Source organism: Dendrobates tinctorius, unplaced genomic scaffold, assembly GCF_039654945.1.
Source record: "Dendrobates tinctorius isolate UK_male_01 unplaced genomic scaffold, ASM3965494v1 ptg000026l, whole genome shotgun sequence".
NCBI classification, from domain to species: domain Eukaryota; kingdom Metazoa; phylum Chordata; class Amphibia; order Anura; family Dendrobatidae; genus Dendrobates; species Dendrobates tinctorius.
In genome coordinates this window covers 9,186,376-9,206,651 of record NW_027361694.1, presented here as the reverse complement: position 1 = coordinate 9,206,651, position 20,276 = coordinate 9,186,376, and the positions used below count along the sequence as shown (strand labels likewise).

At 45.1% G+C, this 20,276-nt stretch overlaps 1 protein-coding gene across 2 annotated transcripts in view; it reads right to left on the bottom strand.

Moving 5' to 3' along the window:
- ERCC5 (ERCC excision repair 5, endonuclease) overlaps positions 1–20,276 on the bottom strand; it is an 83,653-nt gene that overhangs the window by 16,660 nt on the left and 46,717 nt on the right. For both annotated transcript variants that reach the window (XM_073569481.1, XM_073569480.1), the window contains exons 11-12: positions 13,568–13,687; positions 11,143–11,356 (exon numbers count right to left, since the gene is read on the bottom strand). In XM_073569481.1, coding sequence (XP_073425582.1) covers positions 11,143–11,356; positions 13,568–13,687 — 334 coding nt within the window. The remainder of the gene's footprint in view (positions 1–11,142; positions 11,357–13,567; positions 13,688–20,276) is intronic.

Genomic DNA, 20,276 nt, shown 5'->3' with positions numbered 1-20,276 from the left:
CTGCAACATGGACGGTGCAGGAACCCTCCATCCACCATCCCTTAGTTAGGGATGTGGAAAGGGACCATCCGCCTCCTTCCATCACCACTGTTCTGTCAGTGGCGATGCAGTGGGGGCGCCGCACGGATGCCATCAATGCCTCTGTACATCTTAGGCGGTTAACTCTCCCAGGATGGGACAGGGCTATTGGTCCGGCTATAATAAGCTTGAGCTGCAGAAGGGGGTACATGGAGGAGACACCCCATGTTCCCATCTGTTGGTGCGGGGAGAGCAGTGCCCTGAAGGGACCCATCGCAACTGGAATAGAGCTCAGGCATGCCTACGAACGGTGCAGGAGGGGGTACGTGGAGGTGACACTCCATGCTCACGCCTGTTGATTTGGTGAGATCGGAAACCTGAAGGGATCAGTCGCCCCTGTAATCCTTGGAAAAAAAAAAAAAAAAAAAAGAAAAAAAATAGTAAAAACGTAAAGAATAGAATAAAAAATTAAAAAAAATAAATTGTGGTCTGAAGACTAGACCGATGTTCCTCCTATGGACACTAAGCATGAACTGGTTCAGCTGGAGCCAGTGATAGGTGTATACTGCAGAGGAGGAGCTAATTTTTTTATATTCACTTAAGTGTCAGCCTTCTAGAGGCAGCAGTATGCACCCACGGTCCTGTGTCCCCCAATGAGGCGAAGGACAAAAATAGTTTTAGCCCCAGATTCTACAGTCTCACAAGGGGACATGGGTAAAAAAATAGCATCAAAATTTCTGCTGAAAGTGGAAATACCCATATGTGGCTGTACAGTATTGCTTAGCCATACAGTAAGACACCGAATAAACTGAGCGCCATTTGCATCCTGAAGTTCAGATCTTCCTACAATAGTTTGCAGACCCCCCCCATGCTAGAATATCAGAAAACTCCTCCTCAAGTGGCCCCATTTTGGAAATTATACACCTTTAGGAATTTATCTACAAATGTAGTGATATTTACAAATCTTGTATTGTAGTGCCCAGTACGTTTTAGTGCCCAACTCATGCTTCTGGAGACTTGCAACAGTAAAACTAAGAGGGCTCTCATCGCTACAGGAGTGCCAAACATGTGGACGCCAAGTGTGGTTTAGACTCTCTGTGGGGTTCAGAGAGGGAGGGAGGGGCATCTGGATTTGGTAGTGCAGAATTCACCGATTTTTTTTTTTTTGGGGGGGGGGGGGTGCAAGAAGCCATAGTGCATGGAAGCTCCCTATATTTCTGTTATCAGATGACAGACCTGAGTGGGGTCTTGCTTTTTTGTGGATTGAGTTTAAGCTTTTATTGGGACTATTACACATAACATTTTGGATCACATTTACCCAGCACTCTACGCCGAGCACTTACTTTGGGGTTTCCATCTAAATCTCACAATGACATGATTCAGATGAGACCCCTGAGGGATCCATTCACTATAATGAGGCAGCAGAGTTAGTCTTGATTCAGTCTGGCCTCTGTTCAGCAGCTTTTTTTTTTCCCCAGAGGTGCACAAAACTGTGGTACTTTTATGTACAGCTAAAGAGTCGGACACTGCTGGATCGTAGGCCAGATGGCGTCTACAATGCTTCCATCTGCCTCATTATAGGGCACTGGAGGCAAACCTGTGGCACATATGCCAGAGGCAGTAAACAGAGCCCTCAAGAAGGGCACACGCAGCATCTCCTCAGCAATACCGCTGCCACTCTCCTCTGCATGCGCCATCCCATCAGGCCGTGAGCAAGCTAAGGGTGGCGGCGATAGTGCTGAGGAGTGGCAGAAGCAGTGACTGTGCGGAGGAGATTGAATGCGTGCCCATAGGTAGGACTTTGTTATATGAAGAATCCAGAATAGCGGGAGAACGGGCACGTGAATAGTGCTTTAATTTATTTTTATTTTTTTTTTTTTTTAAATGTGGTGTCATTACACTGCATGGAGGACTATGTGGGGCCCATTACACTGCATGGAGGCCCATGGGGGGCCCATTACACTGCATGGAGGCCCATGGGGGGCCCATTACACTGTATGGAGGCCCATGTGGGGCCCATTACACTGTATGGAGGCCCATGTGGGGCCATTATACTGCATGGAGGACTATATGGGGCCATTACACTGCATGGAGACCGTATTGGTGATTACAGTTGGAGAATCATGGTGATGGGTCACTTTGTTGGAAGGATTGAGGGAGGGGTGTACAGTAGGGTCATCATACTGTGCGTGTGGAGGAATTCACTGTGGAGGTATCATACTGTGTTAGGGGCACTTTTGTTTTATTCAGGTTTGTTTATCCTTTATTACATATTTAAATTAGGCCATATGCTGTTTACAGCTCTTACATAACACATTATATTATTCCAATAGAATTCAAAAAGCCATAGTCTTATTTTTTTTTAACAAATATCAAGATTGGCCCCCAACTTTGTCCAAACAGAACACGGAAGCATAGGCCAAGTAAAATAAAAATTTACTTTTATTGATTCAATAAATCTAAAATAGTACAGATAAAATAAAAAGGAGATGTAAAAATATAATATAATATATATATATATATATATTTTTTTTTTTTTTAAACACACACACACACACACACACACACACACACACACACAGCCTAACCAAGGTTATACACAGAACGCCTAACGAAGTAGATAACAAAAAATCATGTTAAATACCATAAATTGTCAGAAGAGTAATCAAACATACATGACCCTATCTAGAGGGCTCAAAAGACAGCCACAAAGTAAAACTATTTAAAAAGACAATGTTGTCATAAGTCCATGTGGAGAAATAAATAGAAGTATACATAGATAATCCAACTATACCTGACAGCATGAAAGAAAAATAATTTATTCAAGCAACACAAACAGATCTACTTGCTAATCCCATCAGTGCTATGAATAGGAGCTGATGGAAATGCAGATGAGTATATGCATCTCAATACATTGGGCTGCATAAAGTGCAAAGTGCTAAACAATAGAGTGTCACATAGTGCTTAATGCAAAATAAAGTGTCTACTAAAGACTACACCAATACCATCAATAACATTTAAGTACAGGGTGGGCCATTTATATGGATACGCCTAAATAAAATGGAAATGGTTGGTGATATCAACATCCTGTTTGTGGCACATTAGTATATGGGGTGGTGACCATGGTGGCCATTTTGAAGTCGGCCATTTTGGATCCAATGGGAAGAGGGTCAAGTGACACTTTTTAAACAATTTTTTTCTATGTTAGCTGTTTTTGATATTAGTGTTAGGACTCGCAAATATGAGGAGCCGTGACGTGGCTTGCAGCCTTATCTATTTTGGCCAAAATATTAACAAATACCTCATTTAATGTATTTATCATATGCATTACTTTTTTGCACTTTTTATCATATCAGTCTTTGCAGGATGCAGCTAGGCCTCTTTTTGTTGGCCTGGTTTATTGGGGCGTCTGTCCCTGTGTGTTGCATACTATAGTGCAGGTACAGCCCGCCTGATAATACTATGGGCGTCATTAATAGGCTGCAATCCAGACATTCTGCATCACACTTACCTGTGTGACTGGCGTCCTATGCAAGCCATATCAATGTGCAATTTTTTCTACTAGGCAGCCAACCCCTCCATGGTCTGGGAGGTGTTGGGTGGCTGTTTTTATCAGCAGCTTGCACCTGTGCTGCCCCTTGCCTTTATTAGTGGAGGCCTGCTGCATCCTGCTAGATGTGCATTTGCCATCAGACCAGATTCTGGGAAGGTCATATCTCATAGTATGCGTTTTTTTCATGTGACACATCAAACTAATTGAGAATTTCACAAGAAAAACAATGGTGTGCTTGGTTTTAAGGTAACTATTCTTTCATGAGTTATTTACAAGTTTCTCTTTGTTTACAGCCATTGACATGTTGCAGAGGTTAACACGTGAGGGGCGGATAGAAATTGTGTTGATGTCTGGTGAATGCAGTACCCGGGTGATTGCAGCAGATTTCAATGCAAGACACCCTACACAAGAAAACTGTCATTCCCATATAAATGGCTCACCCAAAAAAAGTCTGCCTCATCACTGAACATAATGTTCTGTGTAAACTGAGGGTCCTGTTCCAATTTTTGTTTTGCTCATTCTGCAAATTCAGCGCGCTATCTGGGTCACCAACCTCTCCTATTTTATTTAGGTGTATCCATATAAATGGCCCACCCTGTATAATCCTGCAAGGCAGATGCCTCATATAGGCATGGATAGCAGCATCTATATTGTAGCAAGTTGAAACAGCACAGGAATACATAAGTGACATGTGTGCAAAAGGCAGAAAAGCGTATACAACCTCGTGAGGCAGTGCAGAAACCCGACACGTGTTTTGCGAGTAACTTCTTCCTGGGGGGGGGGTGCTCCTGTGTTAGTAGATGCGTGATTGATCCTTTTATAGTCTCTTTAAACAGTGGAGGCAGCGGTTTAAATTCGGCGTCTCTGCCAGCGAGCTTGGGGTGACGTCACTTCCGGTCAGCATCCAAACTTAAAGGGAATCTGTCACCTCATTTTTGGCCTATAAGCTGTGGCCACAGCCATCAGTGGCTTATCTACAGCATTCTGTAATGCTGTAGATAAGCCCTCGATGTAACCTGAAAGAGAAGAAAAACAAGTTTGATTACACTCACCCGGGGGTCCAGCCCGAACGGTGTCTGTCCGGTGCCTCCCATCTTCTAGCGATGACGTCCTCCTCACTTCTGCCGTGGCTCCTGTGCAGGCGTACTTTACCTGCCCTGTTGAGGGCAGAGTAAAGTACTGCAATGCGCAGGCACCGGACCTCTCTGACCTGTCCCGGCGCCTGCAGTACTCTGCCCTCAATAAAGGCAGATATAGAACGCCTGTGCAGGAGCCGCGGCAGAAGGAGGAGGACGTCATCGCTAGAAGATGGGAGGCACCAGATCGGACCGCAACACCCACCGCACTGGGCCGCGCCCCCCCCCCAGATGAGTATAGTCTAAATCATTTTTCTTATCTTTCAGATTACAGCGGGGGTTTGTCTACAGCATTACAGAATGCTGTAGATAAGCCCCTGATGGCGGTGGCCGCAGCTCATAGGCCAAGAATGAGCTGACAGATTCCCTTTAATTTTGGCCCTCTGTGTATTTGACATACCTGGCTCAAACTGTTATTCTGATCATGATAAAGGGTTTCAATTGGAAAGAGGTTGTAAAAACAACTTTGCAATTTTACTTTTGATAAAAAATCCTCTCCATGCTCAAGAACAGATTTCCACTGTAATCGGTGGCTAGCATCGTAGGATTGAAGAGCAGTGTTTACAAGTGCTTTGCTATTATAGACTCTACAGCGCGCTATGGTATGACTTGTTTTTCTAAACTAAAACCTCAGGTTAAATTGCTGTGTTGGCACTTGCGATAAATAAGTGGGTTTTGGATTGCAGTTTGGGCACTAAAAGGTTCGTCTTCACTATTATAGGGAATCTTACACAGTGCTTCCATCTAAATCACATACTAAGATTTACACAAACCCTGGTGGAAGCGCTCAATGTACAGCGCAGGATAAGTTTTTCAAACCCCATATTTAGGTAGCTATAATTTTTCCATATTTTGGCTAACAGTCATGTGATAGTGTGTTTTTTGCGGGAGGAGTTGAAGTTTTTATTGGTACCATTTTAGGGAATAATATTTTTTGATTGCTTTGCATTCAGATTTTTGGGAGGAAGAATGAAAAAGTCAGGAATTTTTTTTTTGTTTTCTATGCCATTCCGCATGTGGTAAAATTGATCAGACAGCTTTATTCTTCGGGTCAGAACGATTACAGCGATACCACTTTTTAATATGGTTTGGTGCTTTTACACAAAAACTACTTTATAGAAAAAGAAAATAATTTTTGCATCGCTTTATTCTGAGAGCTATAACTTATTATCCGCTGACTCAGCTGTATGGCGGCTTGTTTTTTGCGGGACAAGGTGACTTTCAGCAATACCATTTTTATTTACTTTCATCTTTCGAATTGCTTTTTATTCCACTTTTTGTTCAGAGTTTTATGATGTAAAAGCAGTTTTTTTGCTGCGTTTTTTAATTTTATGGTGTTCACTGAAGGGGTTATCTAGTGGGGCAATTTTATAGGTGGGTTGTTCTGGATGTGGCAATGCCAAATGTGTACCTTTTTCAAAGTTACTGCGCACACAAAATAGTCTGGATGAATCCATATGTCCAAGGTTGTAAAGTACCTACCCATTTCAATGTATGATATGTCCAAGGTCGTGAAGGGGTTAAATTAAAAAAAATGCAACCCTTACTGAATCTTTTCCCATAACTATAGAATCAATTTGCTCAACTCCTCCTGCTCTTTTCTGAAAAAAGACAGGGATGCCAAATGCCATTAATCAGGGTTTACAACAGGAACAGCCCTTTTTTTTTTTTTTTTTTTTTTTTTACACACACAACAGCTGAGGGTCTTAGCAAGATTTAACGTTGGATAAATGATATCCTTGGCCTATTTGCTAAGCCCCTTTCTAATCAACACCAACAAAAGGGCTTAAAGTTCCAAAGTGACAATGTCGTCAAATGAGAGCTTCCAGACCTGTAAAATGTCGCCATAAACATCGTTTCTATTTCCGTGTTCTGCAAAACCAAGATGTGAGTCCCACATCCATCATACATTTTTGGCATAAACTGGAAACGGCATAAAAATACACTGCTCAAAAAAGTAAAGGGAACACTCAAATAACACAGCCTAGATCTGAATGAATTAAATATTCCCATTGAATACTTTGTTCTGTACAAAGTTAAATGTGCTGACAACAAAATCACAAAAATAGTCAATGGAAATCAAATTTATTAACCAAAGCAGGCCTGGATTTGGAGTCCCAAACAAAATTAAAGTGGAATGTAATGTCCTTAAAACAAGTCAAAATGATGCTCAGTATTGTGTGTGGCCTCCACGTGCCTGTATGACCTCCCTACAACACCTGCTCCTGATGAGTGTATACGAAGAGAAATGCTCCTGAGGAGGCGGCGGATGGTCTCCTGAGGGATCTCCTCCCAGACCTGGACTAAAGCATCCGCCAACTCCTGGACAGTCTGTGGTGCAACATGACGTTGGTGGATGGAGCGAGACATGATGTCACAGATGTGCTCAATCGGATTCAGGTCTGGGGAACGGTCGGGCCAGTCCATAGATTCTATGCCTTCATCTTGCAGGAATTGCTGTCACACTTCAGCCACATGAGGTCTGGCATTGTCCTGCATTAGGAGGAACCCAGGGCCAACCGCACCAGCATACGGTCTCACAAGGGGTCTGAGGATCTCATCTCGGTACCTAATGGCAGTCAGGCTACCTCTGGCGAGCACATGGAGGGCTGTGCGGCCCTCCAAAGAAATGCCACCCCACACCATTACTGACCTACTGCTAAACCGGTCATGCTGAAGGATGTTGCTGGCAGGAGATCACTCTCCATGGAGTCTCCAAACTCTGTCACGTGTTCAGTGTGAACCTCCTTTCATCTGTGACGAGCACAGGGCGCCAGTGGCGAATTTGCCAATCCTGGTGTTCTCTGGAAAATGTCAAGCATCCTGCACGGTGTTGGGCTGTGAGCACAACCCCCATCTGTGGACAACGGGTACTTAGAAACCGACTCCATGAGGATGGTCTAACAGTTTGTGCAGACATATGCACATTTGTGGCCTGCTGGAGGTCATTTTGCAGGGCTCTGGCAGTGCTCCTCCTGTTCCTCCTTGCACAAAGACTGAGGTAGCGGTCCTGCTGCTAGGTTGTTGCCCTCCTACGGCCCCCCCCTCCATGTCTCCTGGTGTACTGGCCTGTCTCCTGGTAGTGCCTCCAGCCTCTGGACACTACGCTGACAGACACAAAAAACCTTCTTGTCACAGCTCGCATTGATGTGCCATCCTGGATGAGCTACACCACCTGAGCCACTTGTGTGGGTTGTAGAGTCCATCTCATGTTACCACGAGTGTGAAAGCACAACCAACATTCAAAAGTGATCAAAACATCAGCCAGAAAGCATTGGTACCGAGATGTGGTCCCCACCTGCAAAACCACTCCTTTTATTGAGTGTCTTGATGATCATTGCCAATAATTTCCATCTGTTGTCTATTCCATTTGTACAACAGCATGTGAAATTGATTGTCAATCAGTGTTGCTTCCTAAGTGGACAGTTTTATTTCACAGAAGTTTGATTTACTTGGAGTTATATTCTGTTGTTTAAGTGTTACCTTTATTTTTTTTGAGCAGTGTATATTAGGCATCAAGCAGGTAAAATGTCAGATGTTTGACCTTTGACATAAAATTTAGCTACCACATGCTTAATGTACAGTCGTGGCAAAAGGTTAAGACTAACATTTTGGTTTTCACAAAAAGCTTGCTGCTTTGGCATTTTTAGATCTTTTAGTCAGATGTCCAACTTTAGCACAATTATGAAATTCTTATAAGTTTTTGAAATTTTGACAATCATGTCAAGTTCATGGAAAGATTCAATATTTACAGTGTTGACCCAGCTTCTGGACCAAATCCTGACTAATGACCACCCATTTTTGTCTAATCAGTGCTTGGAGTTTATCACAATTTCTGTCTTTTGTTTGTCCACCCACTTTTTTAAGCAAATCACCACAGGTTTAAGATGGCATTTGAACTTCCTGGCAAAAAGGATCCAAAATTTTAAAATGTTTTGTTCACCGAGCTACTTTATTATCACTTTTGTCTTGTGACATAGCTCCATCATGCTGGAAAAAGCTTTGTATAGTTGGGAGAAGTTGCTCTTGGAGGACATTTAGAAACAATTCTTTATTAATGGTTGTCTTTCAGGCAAACTTGTGAGTGAGCCTACACCCTTGGATGAAAGGAAAGCCCACAAATGAATGGTCTCAGGATGCTTCACTATTGGCATGACAAGTCTTAAAGGGAATCTGTCACCTATATTTAGTGATATCATGTAAAGAGATCACTAAGTTGTGCGTCCCATAAGGATTCTAGTCAGGCCTTTGACTCCCCCCGACCACGCACCTTTGAGGCATAAATACCCAACTGTGGGCAAAGCATATAATCGCTACTGCGCAAGCGCCGGTATTTTCCAGAGCGGTCTATGCCCCGAAAGTGTGTCCTGCATGTGAAGACTTCCGGGCATAGACCGCGCTGAAAGATACCGGCGCTTGCGCAGTAGCGACTATATGCTTTGCCCAGTCGGGCAAAGCATACTGCGCAGGCGCCGGGGGCCTTCCCATTGCGCAAGCTCGGAAACCATCGGTGTCTGTGGTATTCACAGACAAAGATTACGTGAAGCAAGCCAAGAAGGTGAGGGGGGTAGAAGACTCCTAAGCCTCGCCCATCGGACCGGACCCCGGCGATTTGCATGCACCCGCAACAAGCTAAAAAAGGTATTTATGCCTCAAAGGTGCGGGGTTGGGGGGAGTCAAAGGCCCGACTAGAATCCTTATGGAACGCACAATTTGGTGATATCTTTACATGATATCACTAAATATAGGTGACTGATTCCCTTTAAGGGAGTGCTCACCTTTTCTTCTCTAGACAATCATTCTTCTAGATGCCTTAAACCGAAGGGGGTTTCAAAGAAAAAAATTTTTTGTACTCACAGTAAAATCTACTCCTTATAGCGCTCATTTGGGGTTTCTTGTGTCCTTTATTGAAGTGGCCAAGAAATAGCTTTATCCTAGTCCTCTGCAGTATGTCACTGTGTGCTTCATGTCTTTCTTGGAGAGAAGTGGCTTCTTTGCTGCTCTTCTTGACACCAGGCAAGCCCCAAAACCCTTTTCCACACCATGCCTGCAGACTAACCCCTGCCTGCTGCCATTCTGGAGCAAGCTCTGCCCTGGTGTTGAATCGCAAAAAAAAAAAAAAAATTGGGTTTTCAGGTGGTGCATACTGCTCAGAGTCATCAGTGTCCACAAATGAGGCAAAAATTATTTAAAAAGAGTATTTAAAATTTATTGCCCTGCTCCTTCACCAGGTAAAATACAAATATATCACATAAATTGACTCCAGACCATCATCTACACTCGAGTGTCTGCTGACAAATAAGACGTTAGGACATTTAGGTGATCATTACAGTAATCACTTAACATGGAATATCATTCACATTGGTTGTTACAATGTAGAATTAACCATTTCCAACAAATGTACCCGAGAAAGAAAGATACACATGTACAACCCCAGATATTGAACAAAACATTATAAAACAGTTAACACTTTGAAAAGAATCAATTGATCCATAAAAACTAACATTGTATATGGCAGATTTATATTTTACTTGATGAAGGAGAAGGTCCTGCTCCGTAATGCATAGCAATCAATACATTTTAAATATTTTTTAAAAAATTATTTTTGCCTCATGATTGGACACGGACTCTAGGCAGAGCTATATGCTCCACCTGAAAACCCAATTTTTTCTGCTATTTGGATCTGGACCCTGACAGGATCTTGCAGGTGGACCAGCAGCTGACAAAACTTTCATCCAGTTTAACCAGTGATGTGCCTCAGATGCACATCTTCCAGAGGTGAGCAGTATTTTAATAATTTTCAGCTCTCCTACTTTGTTGATCCGCACAAGGAGCGCTTTACTTCTCCTTCTTGACTGGTGTTAAATCTGTTGCATGTCGAAATCCTCTTTTGGAGATGGTCCTGGCACTTGCTGGACTTTCTTGGATGCCCTGAAGCCTTCTTCACATCAAATTAAACTTTGAAATGAACTTTGTGATGATCTGAAAAATAGTTGATTTAAGCGCAATCTAAAAGGCAGCAGTGTCCTTGCCTGTAAAGCCAATTTGATGCAAAGTAATGATGACTGCACATGTTTCCTTGGAGGCAAACATGGTTAACAGAAAAGCCAGTCTGCTCTTAAACTTCATACACTAGAGTAGTATCAGCTGCCTTGTCCTCAAACACTTTCTTGAGTTAATCAGATATTCAATGAAATTATGTAAGGAGATCATGTTATGGCATGGCTAGCTAGAAATGGCTTTGCATTAACTCTGTATTGTTATGAAGAGTGATCAGATGAATTGCCTCTATAAAAACTAACTTTTTGAAAACTAAAACATATTTCAGTCTCAGAAGTGTTGGCTACAACTGTTGCTATGCTTTATACTCAAGACTGTAATAGGAATGTCAATACATTGTATTTTTTTTAAGCTATAGGCTTTTAACGTACTCACCCAGCTGATTCTGAATATCAGAAAACTGGTAATATTCCACATATTTATTCTGAGAAAAGAAGTTCTTGTAGACATGCCGAGCCCCAAATAGCCAAATATCGCTATCATCTGTGATAGTGCCTGAGGTTTGGTCAGTCAAGTCCAGAATAGCACATTGAGCTTCTGCTTCCATAGGGGCAACAACATAAGGAATGCCAAACAGACGCAATAACTCCTACAGCATGAGAGGATACAATAGACAATTATGGTACTTTGTACATTTACAATTATTCAGAAACAGCTTTTCGCTCACTCTATATAGCAGTGCTTTCACTCTGAAAATGAGGGATACAAATCTATTCATCCCAACTTCCAAAAAGACAAGGGTGGAAAAAAAAAAAAATGCTGCCACTGCAAAATAACGTAGGTGAAAAATAAGTGGACTCTGTAGTTCCCAATATTAAATGTTTCAGCGCAAAATATTTAAATTGAAAAGGCCCTGGTGACTTGGGCAGAAACATTTTGTATGTGCATGTGTGCAAAAAATGTAAAAAAAAAAAAATACAATATTCACATAGTAAGGCTGGTTTCACACACTTGCGTTTTTTAGCACTGCGCCTCGTGCGCTATCATGCGCATTGCTCCCCTATCTTTAACACGGCGGGCGCATGGTATAGCGCTTGTACGCGTTCATGTGCGTTTTAGTGCTCTGCGTTTTTTCCAGGTGTGCGCCCAGGCGCACCACACGCAACATGTTGCATTTTTCTGTGCGCCCAACTGCTGCCAAAAAACGCATGGGCACGTTAGCGCACGGAATGCGCAAAACATTACAGTCTATCGGATTGCACGCTAGGACAAGCGCACGCATGCGTTTAAAATCGCATGCGTTTTTAGAGTTAACATGGCAAGAAACTGGTTAAATCGCATGCGCAAAAAAACAGCAAACGCATGCAAAATGCTTAATGCATTTTTTGCATGCGTTTGGAATGCACACGAGGCGCAGCGCAAAAAAAACGCTAGTGTGAAAGTAGCCTGAGCATTTTTTTTTTTTTTTTAATGGACCCAAAATAGAACTTCAACACTATATTTGTAATTTCTTTTCTCTGCAGCATTACGGGGCCAGGTACAGATGTGGCATCATGACAAAAAATAGGACGTCAATGCTGCTGTAGAGTAAAATGTAATGTAAAAAGGTAATGTTATGTGGGGTATAAATGTAAATTATATTATTTAAATTAGCGATTATTTGAAACACATTACCACATTACAGGTTAGAAGGCCATTTCGATTTGTACATGGCAGAATGACCGCTCAAGAGCAAAATATATGTAGGACTCCGGGTATAATGTGCTCATAAGAAATTCTTGTAGAAATTTACTAACAGTAAATTCTGAAAGCAAAATCACAGGAAAAAGCCATTTTGTAATCCCATAAAGTATGGTGTTGTATAGGATCTGTGAGGAAGTGACCCCTGCTGCAGCTAGGGGGCGCTGTATGTGCTCCTTAGGATACACATGGAGGCGGAACTGATCATGAGACAGGGACCGGCATTATTGTAAATGGCCGGTATGTGTCCCAGAGGAGGTTCTCTGCGCTGTGAGCCCAAAATGATGATGTTCTGGGACTTGTAGTTCCACAGGTGTTTGTTTAGTTACTAGAGGGCTTACATGGTTAGTCAGAACTGGGCGGGACTGACTAACCACACACACCCTTTCCACCTATGGGGGTGGTTTCAGCTACATAATGTGACACTGGTTTGGGTCACATGGTCAGAGTGTAAGGTCCTGGATGGCCTGTGTGTTGGAAGGTCCTGGGAGTAGGATCGGATGCCTGAAAAGCACATGGTGAGGCCATGGACTTGAAGGCTTGCGTGTTGGAAGGTCCCAGGTGTGGGCAGACTTCCTGAAGAGCACATAGGTATGTGCAGAGTCTGTGACGGCACTGCGCTGGGGAAGCTACTGTCCTTCTGAGGGTCTAAATTGTCGGGAGTGTCCTGGACACAAGGACGTTGATCCCAGTAAAGCAGCTTCCCCAGGATTGAGGACTGACAAGGAGTCAGCGAGTGGAGCAGGAGCTCCAGGAAGATAACTCCAGAAAAGGTGGTTATAGTAAGTATAGAAGTATCTGCCATTGGAACAGACTGTGGTGTTTATTATATTCCTTTGATATATGTAATTAACTATTCGGCGTGCGGTCATCCACGGTAACGGGACAAATTGAGGAGTTCGGCGAGTTTAAGGACTGCGAGTTAAGCCATGAAATGTGACGTGCTATGGACTATGTGTTAGGTCTGTGAAGTGTAACATGGCCTACGATGCGGTTTATGATGCCTAAATAAACCAAATAGACTGTTTTGTGCGAAAAGTGTGCCTTCATCCCGTTGCCAAGCGAGTGTCTCTCAACACATGCAGTAAGCGCACTCTTACACATCACAGAAAGCACTAACCTGGCTTTCTTGATACATTTGTCCAGTCACCGATGCAGCAACACGTTCCTGCTGCTGTCTCTGCGCCTGGAGCGAGGTTTGCTGGACAAATAAGTTGTTCTCCAATGACTCCAGCTCCTCCTGAAAGAAAGTAAAAGATTTTTAAAGCATAATCGAACACAGCTTCTGGAAGATGAATAAAGATAGAATATAATTCCATTACACACAAATATCTATATACATTTTAATCAGGTCTTTAAAGTTTTACAAAACAGCAGAAGAATATGTAAAAATACAACACATCCCATCTAGTATATCCCCTGTAAGTCCAGGATCAATGCTCCAGTGGTGGAATACAATTAGTGATGAGCGAGCACTAAAATGTTTGAGTGTTTGTTACTCGAATCAAGTGGGTCGGACGCTCGGCTCAACTTGATTAACAAATATAATGGAAACTTCAGTATTTTTCTGGCAGACCCTCAGAGGAAGTCTGGGGAGTGCCGGGGGCATGTTCACACGCTCTTAATGCTTTTAAAAATTAAAAAAAAAAAAAAATTTCACTGGTAAATGTAATTTTAACATATTACTACCTTATCTGGGTATGTGGTGTGTGTGACATGGTCCAACACTTCCTGTTTAATTTATGAAGAACTACCAAAAATCAGAAGGAAGAGGGACTGACATACCCTGTGTATTAGACATAGAGGAGGGCCTCATACACATTCTGTTAAAATTGTTAGTTCACATGTATTCTGATTCTAGGAGTCCCAATATCTAAGTGCAAGGGCTGCCAAAAAATTGAAGGTAGGACTTCAATACATACTGGAAGACACAGACGGGCAACAGAATAAATTTTGCTAGAATTTTAAAAAGAGTGGGAGTCCTAGACTGGTAAAGCCTGTGCACCAACTGCAAGGCCTAGCAAAAATGTAAGGGCAGGATTGCAAAAACACCCTGCAAGACACAGAGTATGGCCTCAGAATAAATTGCTAGAATTTTTAAAAACATTGCACAAAGACAGAATTTGCCAATGAATTCATGGAAAGAAGGGATCATATTGTGGACTGTGGAAGAGATTTATGTAACCAGAAGGAACACTCCTTTCCATCAGATGATACTGACATTTTATAACGAGAAATACAAGATGGAAAAACACGAACTTGACTTGCTTGAAACTAAAGCTGACATGCTGAGTGAAGATTTTTTTTTTCTTTTAAATGTTTGGTTATCCTGAAGGAGGAGTCTATGTAAGGCTACATGCTAGCAGAAATTTCTGCAAGGTTTCTGCATCTCTTGGCAGAAAAACGCAGTGGAAAATACGTACTTTATGTGTTTTTGCATGAGTTTCTGTAAATCCATAAAGCTACATAAAAATTAAAAAAAAAAAAAAAAAGGAGATTTTTGTGTACTCACCGTAAAATCTCTCTTAGCCTTTAATTGGGGGACACAGAACCGTGGGTGTTATGCTGCTGTCCACTAGGAGGCGACACTATGCATAATCTGAAAAAGATTAACTTTGGCTCCTCCTCTGCAGTCTACACCCCTGGACGGCGTCAGCCTTCTCCAGTTTTGTGCAAAAGCATTAGGAGGAATATACCAGAAACATAACCATGCCTGTAAGAAGGCTACTATAAACGAGCTCAAAAAAATATGAGAACCCAGCTCAAACAATATGAGAACCCAACCGTAACAACGGCCCGCAAGGGCAACAGGATGGGAGCTGTGTCCCCCAATTAAAGGCTAAGAGAAAGAGATTTTACGGTGGAGTACACAAAAATCTCCTTTACGCTGTCGCCTTATTGGGGGACACAGAACCGTGGGACGTCCCAAAGCAGTCCCTGGGTGGGAAGCAGTGGACGAATATTGTACAGACAGTTCCCTAAATTTGGGGTACTGCCGCCTGCAGGACCCGTCTACCCAGGCTCGCATACGCTGAGGACTGGGTATGCACTCTGTAGTGTTTTGTAAATGTGTTCAGGCTAGTCCAAGTGGCTGCCTTACACACGATGTGCCGAGGCTTGATGCTGAATGGCCCAAGAGGCCCCTACCGCCCGCGTAGAGTGAGCCGTGATACCGGCCGGAAGAGCAGAATTGTTAAGGCGGTAAGCTTCTTGAATGGTGGACTTGATCCACCTAGCAAGGGTGGCTTTGGAAGCTGGTAGGCCCTTGCGAACGCCTTCTGGAAGAAGAAAAAGTGAATCAGACTTCCGGAAGGGAGCAGTCCTAGACACGTAAATACGCAATGCCCTGACAAGGTCAAGCGTATGCAGAGCCTTCTCCACTCTATGAACGGGAACCGGGCAAAGAGATGGTAGTGAGATTTTCTCATTGAGGTGGAAGGTGGACACAACCTTCGGAAGGAAGGATGGCACTGTACGGAGAACCACCTTGTCCTGATAAGCCAGGAAGGGTTGTCTGCAGGAAAGAGCTGAAAGTTCGGACACCCTGCATAGCGAGGTGATTGCCAACAGGAAAAACCACTTTCTGTGATAGAAAGCGGAGTGAGACCTCCTTTAGGGGTTAAAAAGGAGGTGTCTGTAGTGCTGTCAAGACCAGGTTGAGGTCCCACGTCTCCGACGGATGTTTGTAGGGGGGAACCAATCGAGAAACCCCTTGGAGAAAAAAAAAGTCTTCACTTGCGGCTTGTTAGCAATATGCCTCTGAAAGAGCACTGAAAGCGCTGACACTTGGCTCTTAAGCGAGCCCAGGGATAGCCCGGCGTCCAGGCCTGACTGAAGGAAACCGAGGACCTTTGGAAGAGAATAGGGGAGTGGGATGTGCCCACGAGATTCGCACCATGTGAAGAAAGCCTTCCAGGTACGATAGTAAATCTTGGCTGAAGTTGGCTTTCGAGCCCTGATCATGGTTTTAACAACGTCCGATGAAAAACCTGCTTGGGTCAAAAACCAGGTCTCAATGGCCACGCCGTCAAATTGAGAGCCCCTGATTTCTGGTGGAAGAACGGGCCTTGTGACAGAAGTTCGGGACGTGTGGGGAGACGCCAGGGAGCGTCTGCTGTGAGTTGCACTACGTCGGCGTACCACGTACGCCTGGGCCAGTCTGGAGCGAATAGGATGGTGGGAACACCCTCTTGTTTGATCTTCCTCAGGACTCTGGAAATCAGGGGAAGGGGTGGAAAATGTACAGAAGCTGGAACTGGGTCCAGTCCTGAACCAGGGCATCTGCTCCGAGCGACTGCGGATCGCGCGTCCTGGCCATGAAATTGGGAACTTTGGCATTGAGATGGGATGCCATCAGAACCACGTCGGGGGTCCCCCAATGATGGCAGATCTGATGGAAAACTTCGGGATGGAGAGACCACTCTCGAGTCCATTCCTTAACGGCTGAGATAGTCGGCTTCCCAGTTGTCCACACCCGGAATGTGGACCACAGAGTACCGACCTCGCATCCTCCGCCCAGTGTAGGATACGTGTTACTTCGTTCATCACCTGGATGCTGCGGGTGCCGCCTTGATGGTTCACGTATGCCACCGCCGTGGCTTTGTCCGACTGCACTCTGATATGAGAGTCTGCTAGCAAGTGATGGAAGGCTTTCAATGCCAGGAATATGGCCCGAATTTCCAGGATGTTGATGGGCATGGTCACTTCCATTGGTGACCACTTGCCTTGCGCTCTGTGATGTAGGTGTACCACGCCCCAACCCGTAAGGCTTGCGCCGGTGGTCAAAGCCTTTCAGTGACCGGAGAGAAAGGATTTTCCCATTGCAAGCGAGGTTGGCTGGAGCCACCAGTGCAGGGACCTCCTGGTTTTCGCTGATAACCGGAACTCTCTCTGAGGGAGAACAGATTCCTGTCCCAGGACTTGAGGATGGGGTCTGAGGTGAAACTGGGCAAATGGTACCGCCTCCATTGCCGCTGCCATCCTGCCCAGTCCGCTCATGGCATACCGGAGAGATCGGGGAAAACCGCGGAGGAGAGTGTGAACTCCCAAACGGAGGGCCAGTGCCTTGTCCCTGGGGAGGATCACCAGACCCCTGGAGGTGTCAAATAGCATCCCCAGGAAGGTCAGAGACTGACTCGGGGTAGTCGAGGACTTCTGTAAATTGACTAACCATCCCAGGCGACTCAGTGTCGATCGTGATTGAGACTTTGACCTCTCAGTCCTTGAAGGTGGGGGCCTTGATGAGGAGGTCGTCCAGGTATGGAATGACTACTATGCCTCTGGAGTGCAGAACGTCCATGGTAGCTGCCATGTCCTTTGTAAATGTTCTGGGAGCCGTGGCAAGACCAAACGGGAGGGCCACAAACTGGTAATGGTCTTGGTTGATTGCTCCGCCCATCAGAGATTTCTCAAACTTGCAATCGGTATATGCAGGTATGCGTCCTGTATGTCTATGGAGGCGAGATATTCTCCTTCCTCCATGGACGCAACGATTGACCGGAGGGATTCCATGCGAAGGTGACGAATTCGAACATACTTGTTGAGTTGCTTGAGGTCTAGTATGGGTCTGACGCTGCCTCCTTTTTGGGCACCACGAACAGGTTGGAGTAGAACCCTCGTAAGCGCTCGTCTGCTGGAACTGTATTATGACTCCTGCTTGCAGGAGGGATGAAACCGCTTGATGGAAGGCTCGAGCTTTGAGTGGAGGTTTTGGAGGGACAGAGAAAAAACCTGTGCGGTGGGCTGGTAGTAACTCGATCTTGTATCCTGAAGACACTATTTCCTTGACCCACCTGTCTTCTGTAATAGGCAGCCAGACCTGCTGAAAGAGTAGCAGTCGTCCGCCTACAAGTGGGGTGTTTTCCGGAGGGGATGAGTAATGATGAATGAAAAGTCTGAGCTTTCCCTCCCTTGGATTTTGCCTGGCTTTCCTTTGACTGCCAGATTCTGTCCGGCCTCTGTGCCGCCCGTGTGTTGTCCCTGCGAGGGGAACTGTTATGATTTTGTGCCGGGCGCGAGACGGACTAGCCTGAAGAATTCCGAAAGGATCGGAAACAAGATTGATTACGTCTTTTAAACGTGCGTTTTGGTTTTAGCTGAGGGAGGGAAGTACTTTTACCCCCAGTAGCATTGGATATCATTGCATCCAGCTTTTCACCGAAAGGACGGCCCCTGAAGTACGGGAGATTTGTTAGTGGCTTTAAGGCCGCATCCGCCTTCTATTGTCTTAGCCAGAGAATACGCCGGATTGTGATGGCGTTTGATGCCATTTCCGCTACCCCTCTTGCAGAAACCAACGCTGCATGGACCATGTAATCTGCCACTACTGCAATTTGCACCGCCTGGTCCGCCAGCTGAGGATTTGAAGCTTGGAGGCCCTGTTGTAATAGATCAGCCCAGGCCATAATGGCCTTGGCTGCCCAAACTGAAGCAAATGCAGGAGCCAAAGAGGCACCTGCCGCCTCAAAGATTGAACGAGCCATGCGTTCTACCTGTCTGTCTGCTGCGTCCTTGAGGGTTGAGCTGTCCGGCAGCGAGAGAAGCGTTTGTGCTGCCAGCCTAGAGACTGGAGGATCCACTTTAGGCGGATCTGTCCAATCCTTAGTGTCCTTCTGTGGGAAGGGGTACTTTGCTTTCAAGTATTTGCGCTTTCAAGTATTTGCGATTGGCGTTCTCAGGCTGCGAAAAATGCTTAGAAATTTTTTTTTTTTTTTTTTTTGAAATTCCGGGTGATAAAGACCTCAGATGGTTTCTGAACACTTTCAAAGGAAATCTTGTGTTCTGGTACTTCAGGGGTTGGATCAGAAAAGTCTAGCACCCTAAGGATGGAAGAGATTATATCCTCAACTAGCGCAGTATTGCTAGGGGGACAAGGGAGCAGAGCGTTCCTTGTTTCGTTATCTGAGTTGGAGTCACATATGCCCTCTGAGTCTTGTGTGGTCTGGGATCGTTGTGGAGATCCACATTGTCTCTATCAGGGGACGGTCTCGGTGACCTGTAGCCACTGTGCCTCTCCCTGGAGGGGGACGACCTAGTGCTATGTGAGGACGCAGATGAACGCGACTTGTGGGTCCGCTTACGTCTCGAACTGTCGTAAGCGGCCTGTTCCTGATACCGGACGTCCCTTTGCTGGGTAACGTTCATAGTCGAGACATGACCCTGCAGTAGTGTGGAGGTCAGGTTATCTCTAGACTTTGTCATAGACTGCGACATCTGAGTCGCCCATTCCGGCGCAGTAGCGGCCACAGAAGCGTTGCTGTTCTTTGGGTACAGTCCCGGCAGTGCAGGTACGTGCTGCCGCTGGGGAGAGTGGCCTTGCAGGCTGTGCAGACTGCGTAAAAGCAGTCTTGCCTGGTCCTTTTTTGAGCCCGACATAGTACCTATTCGCAGAGGCCCTACAGGGGTATCTACGCAGAGGAAAGGAGGAGTAGGGGAGCGTTATAGGTTACAGGAACTCACAGCTGAGTACAAAGAACCCAGCTGTGATCTTACCCCAACGGTGCTCCCCCTAGGTCCAGCGCGGATAAATCCCACGTCTTGTGCCCCCCAGAGACTGCTGTGCTGCCTTCAGTTTCTTCAGGTGCAGCAAGATGGCCACCGGATTCTGAGGTGGAGGGGGAAGGGGGCGGAGAGCTGAAAAGGGCGCGCGGAGCTATGTAAAAGCGCGCCCTTCCTGTCTCGATCCGCCCCTTCTATGACACTGTAGTGTCATTTTTCGTCATCCGAGGGGCGGGCCGGGGGGGTGGGAATAAGGCGGCGACTTCGGCTAGGCCGAAGCCGCGGCCTAAATTTGATAGCTCATGCCCAGAAGGGCTCCAGGACAGCGTGGT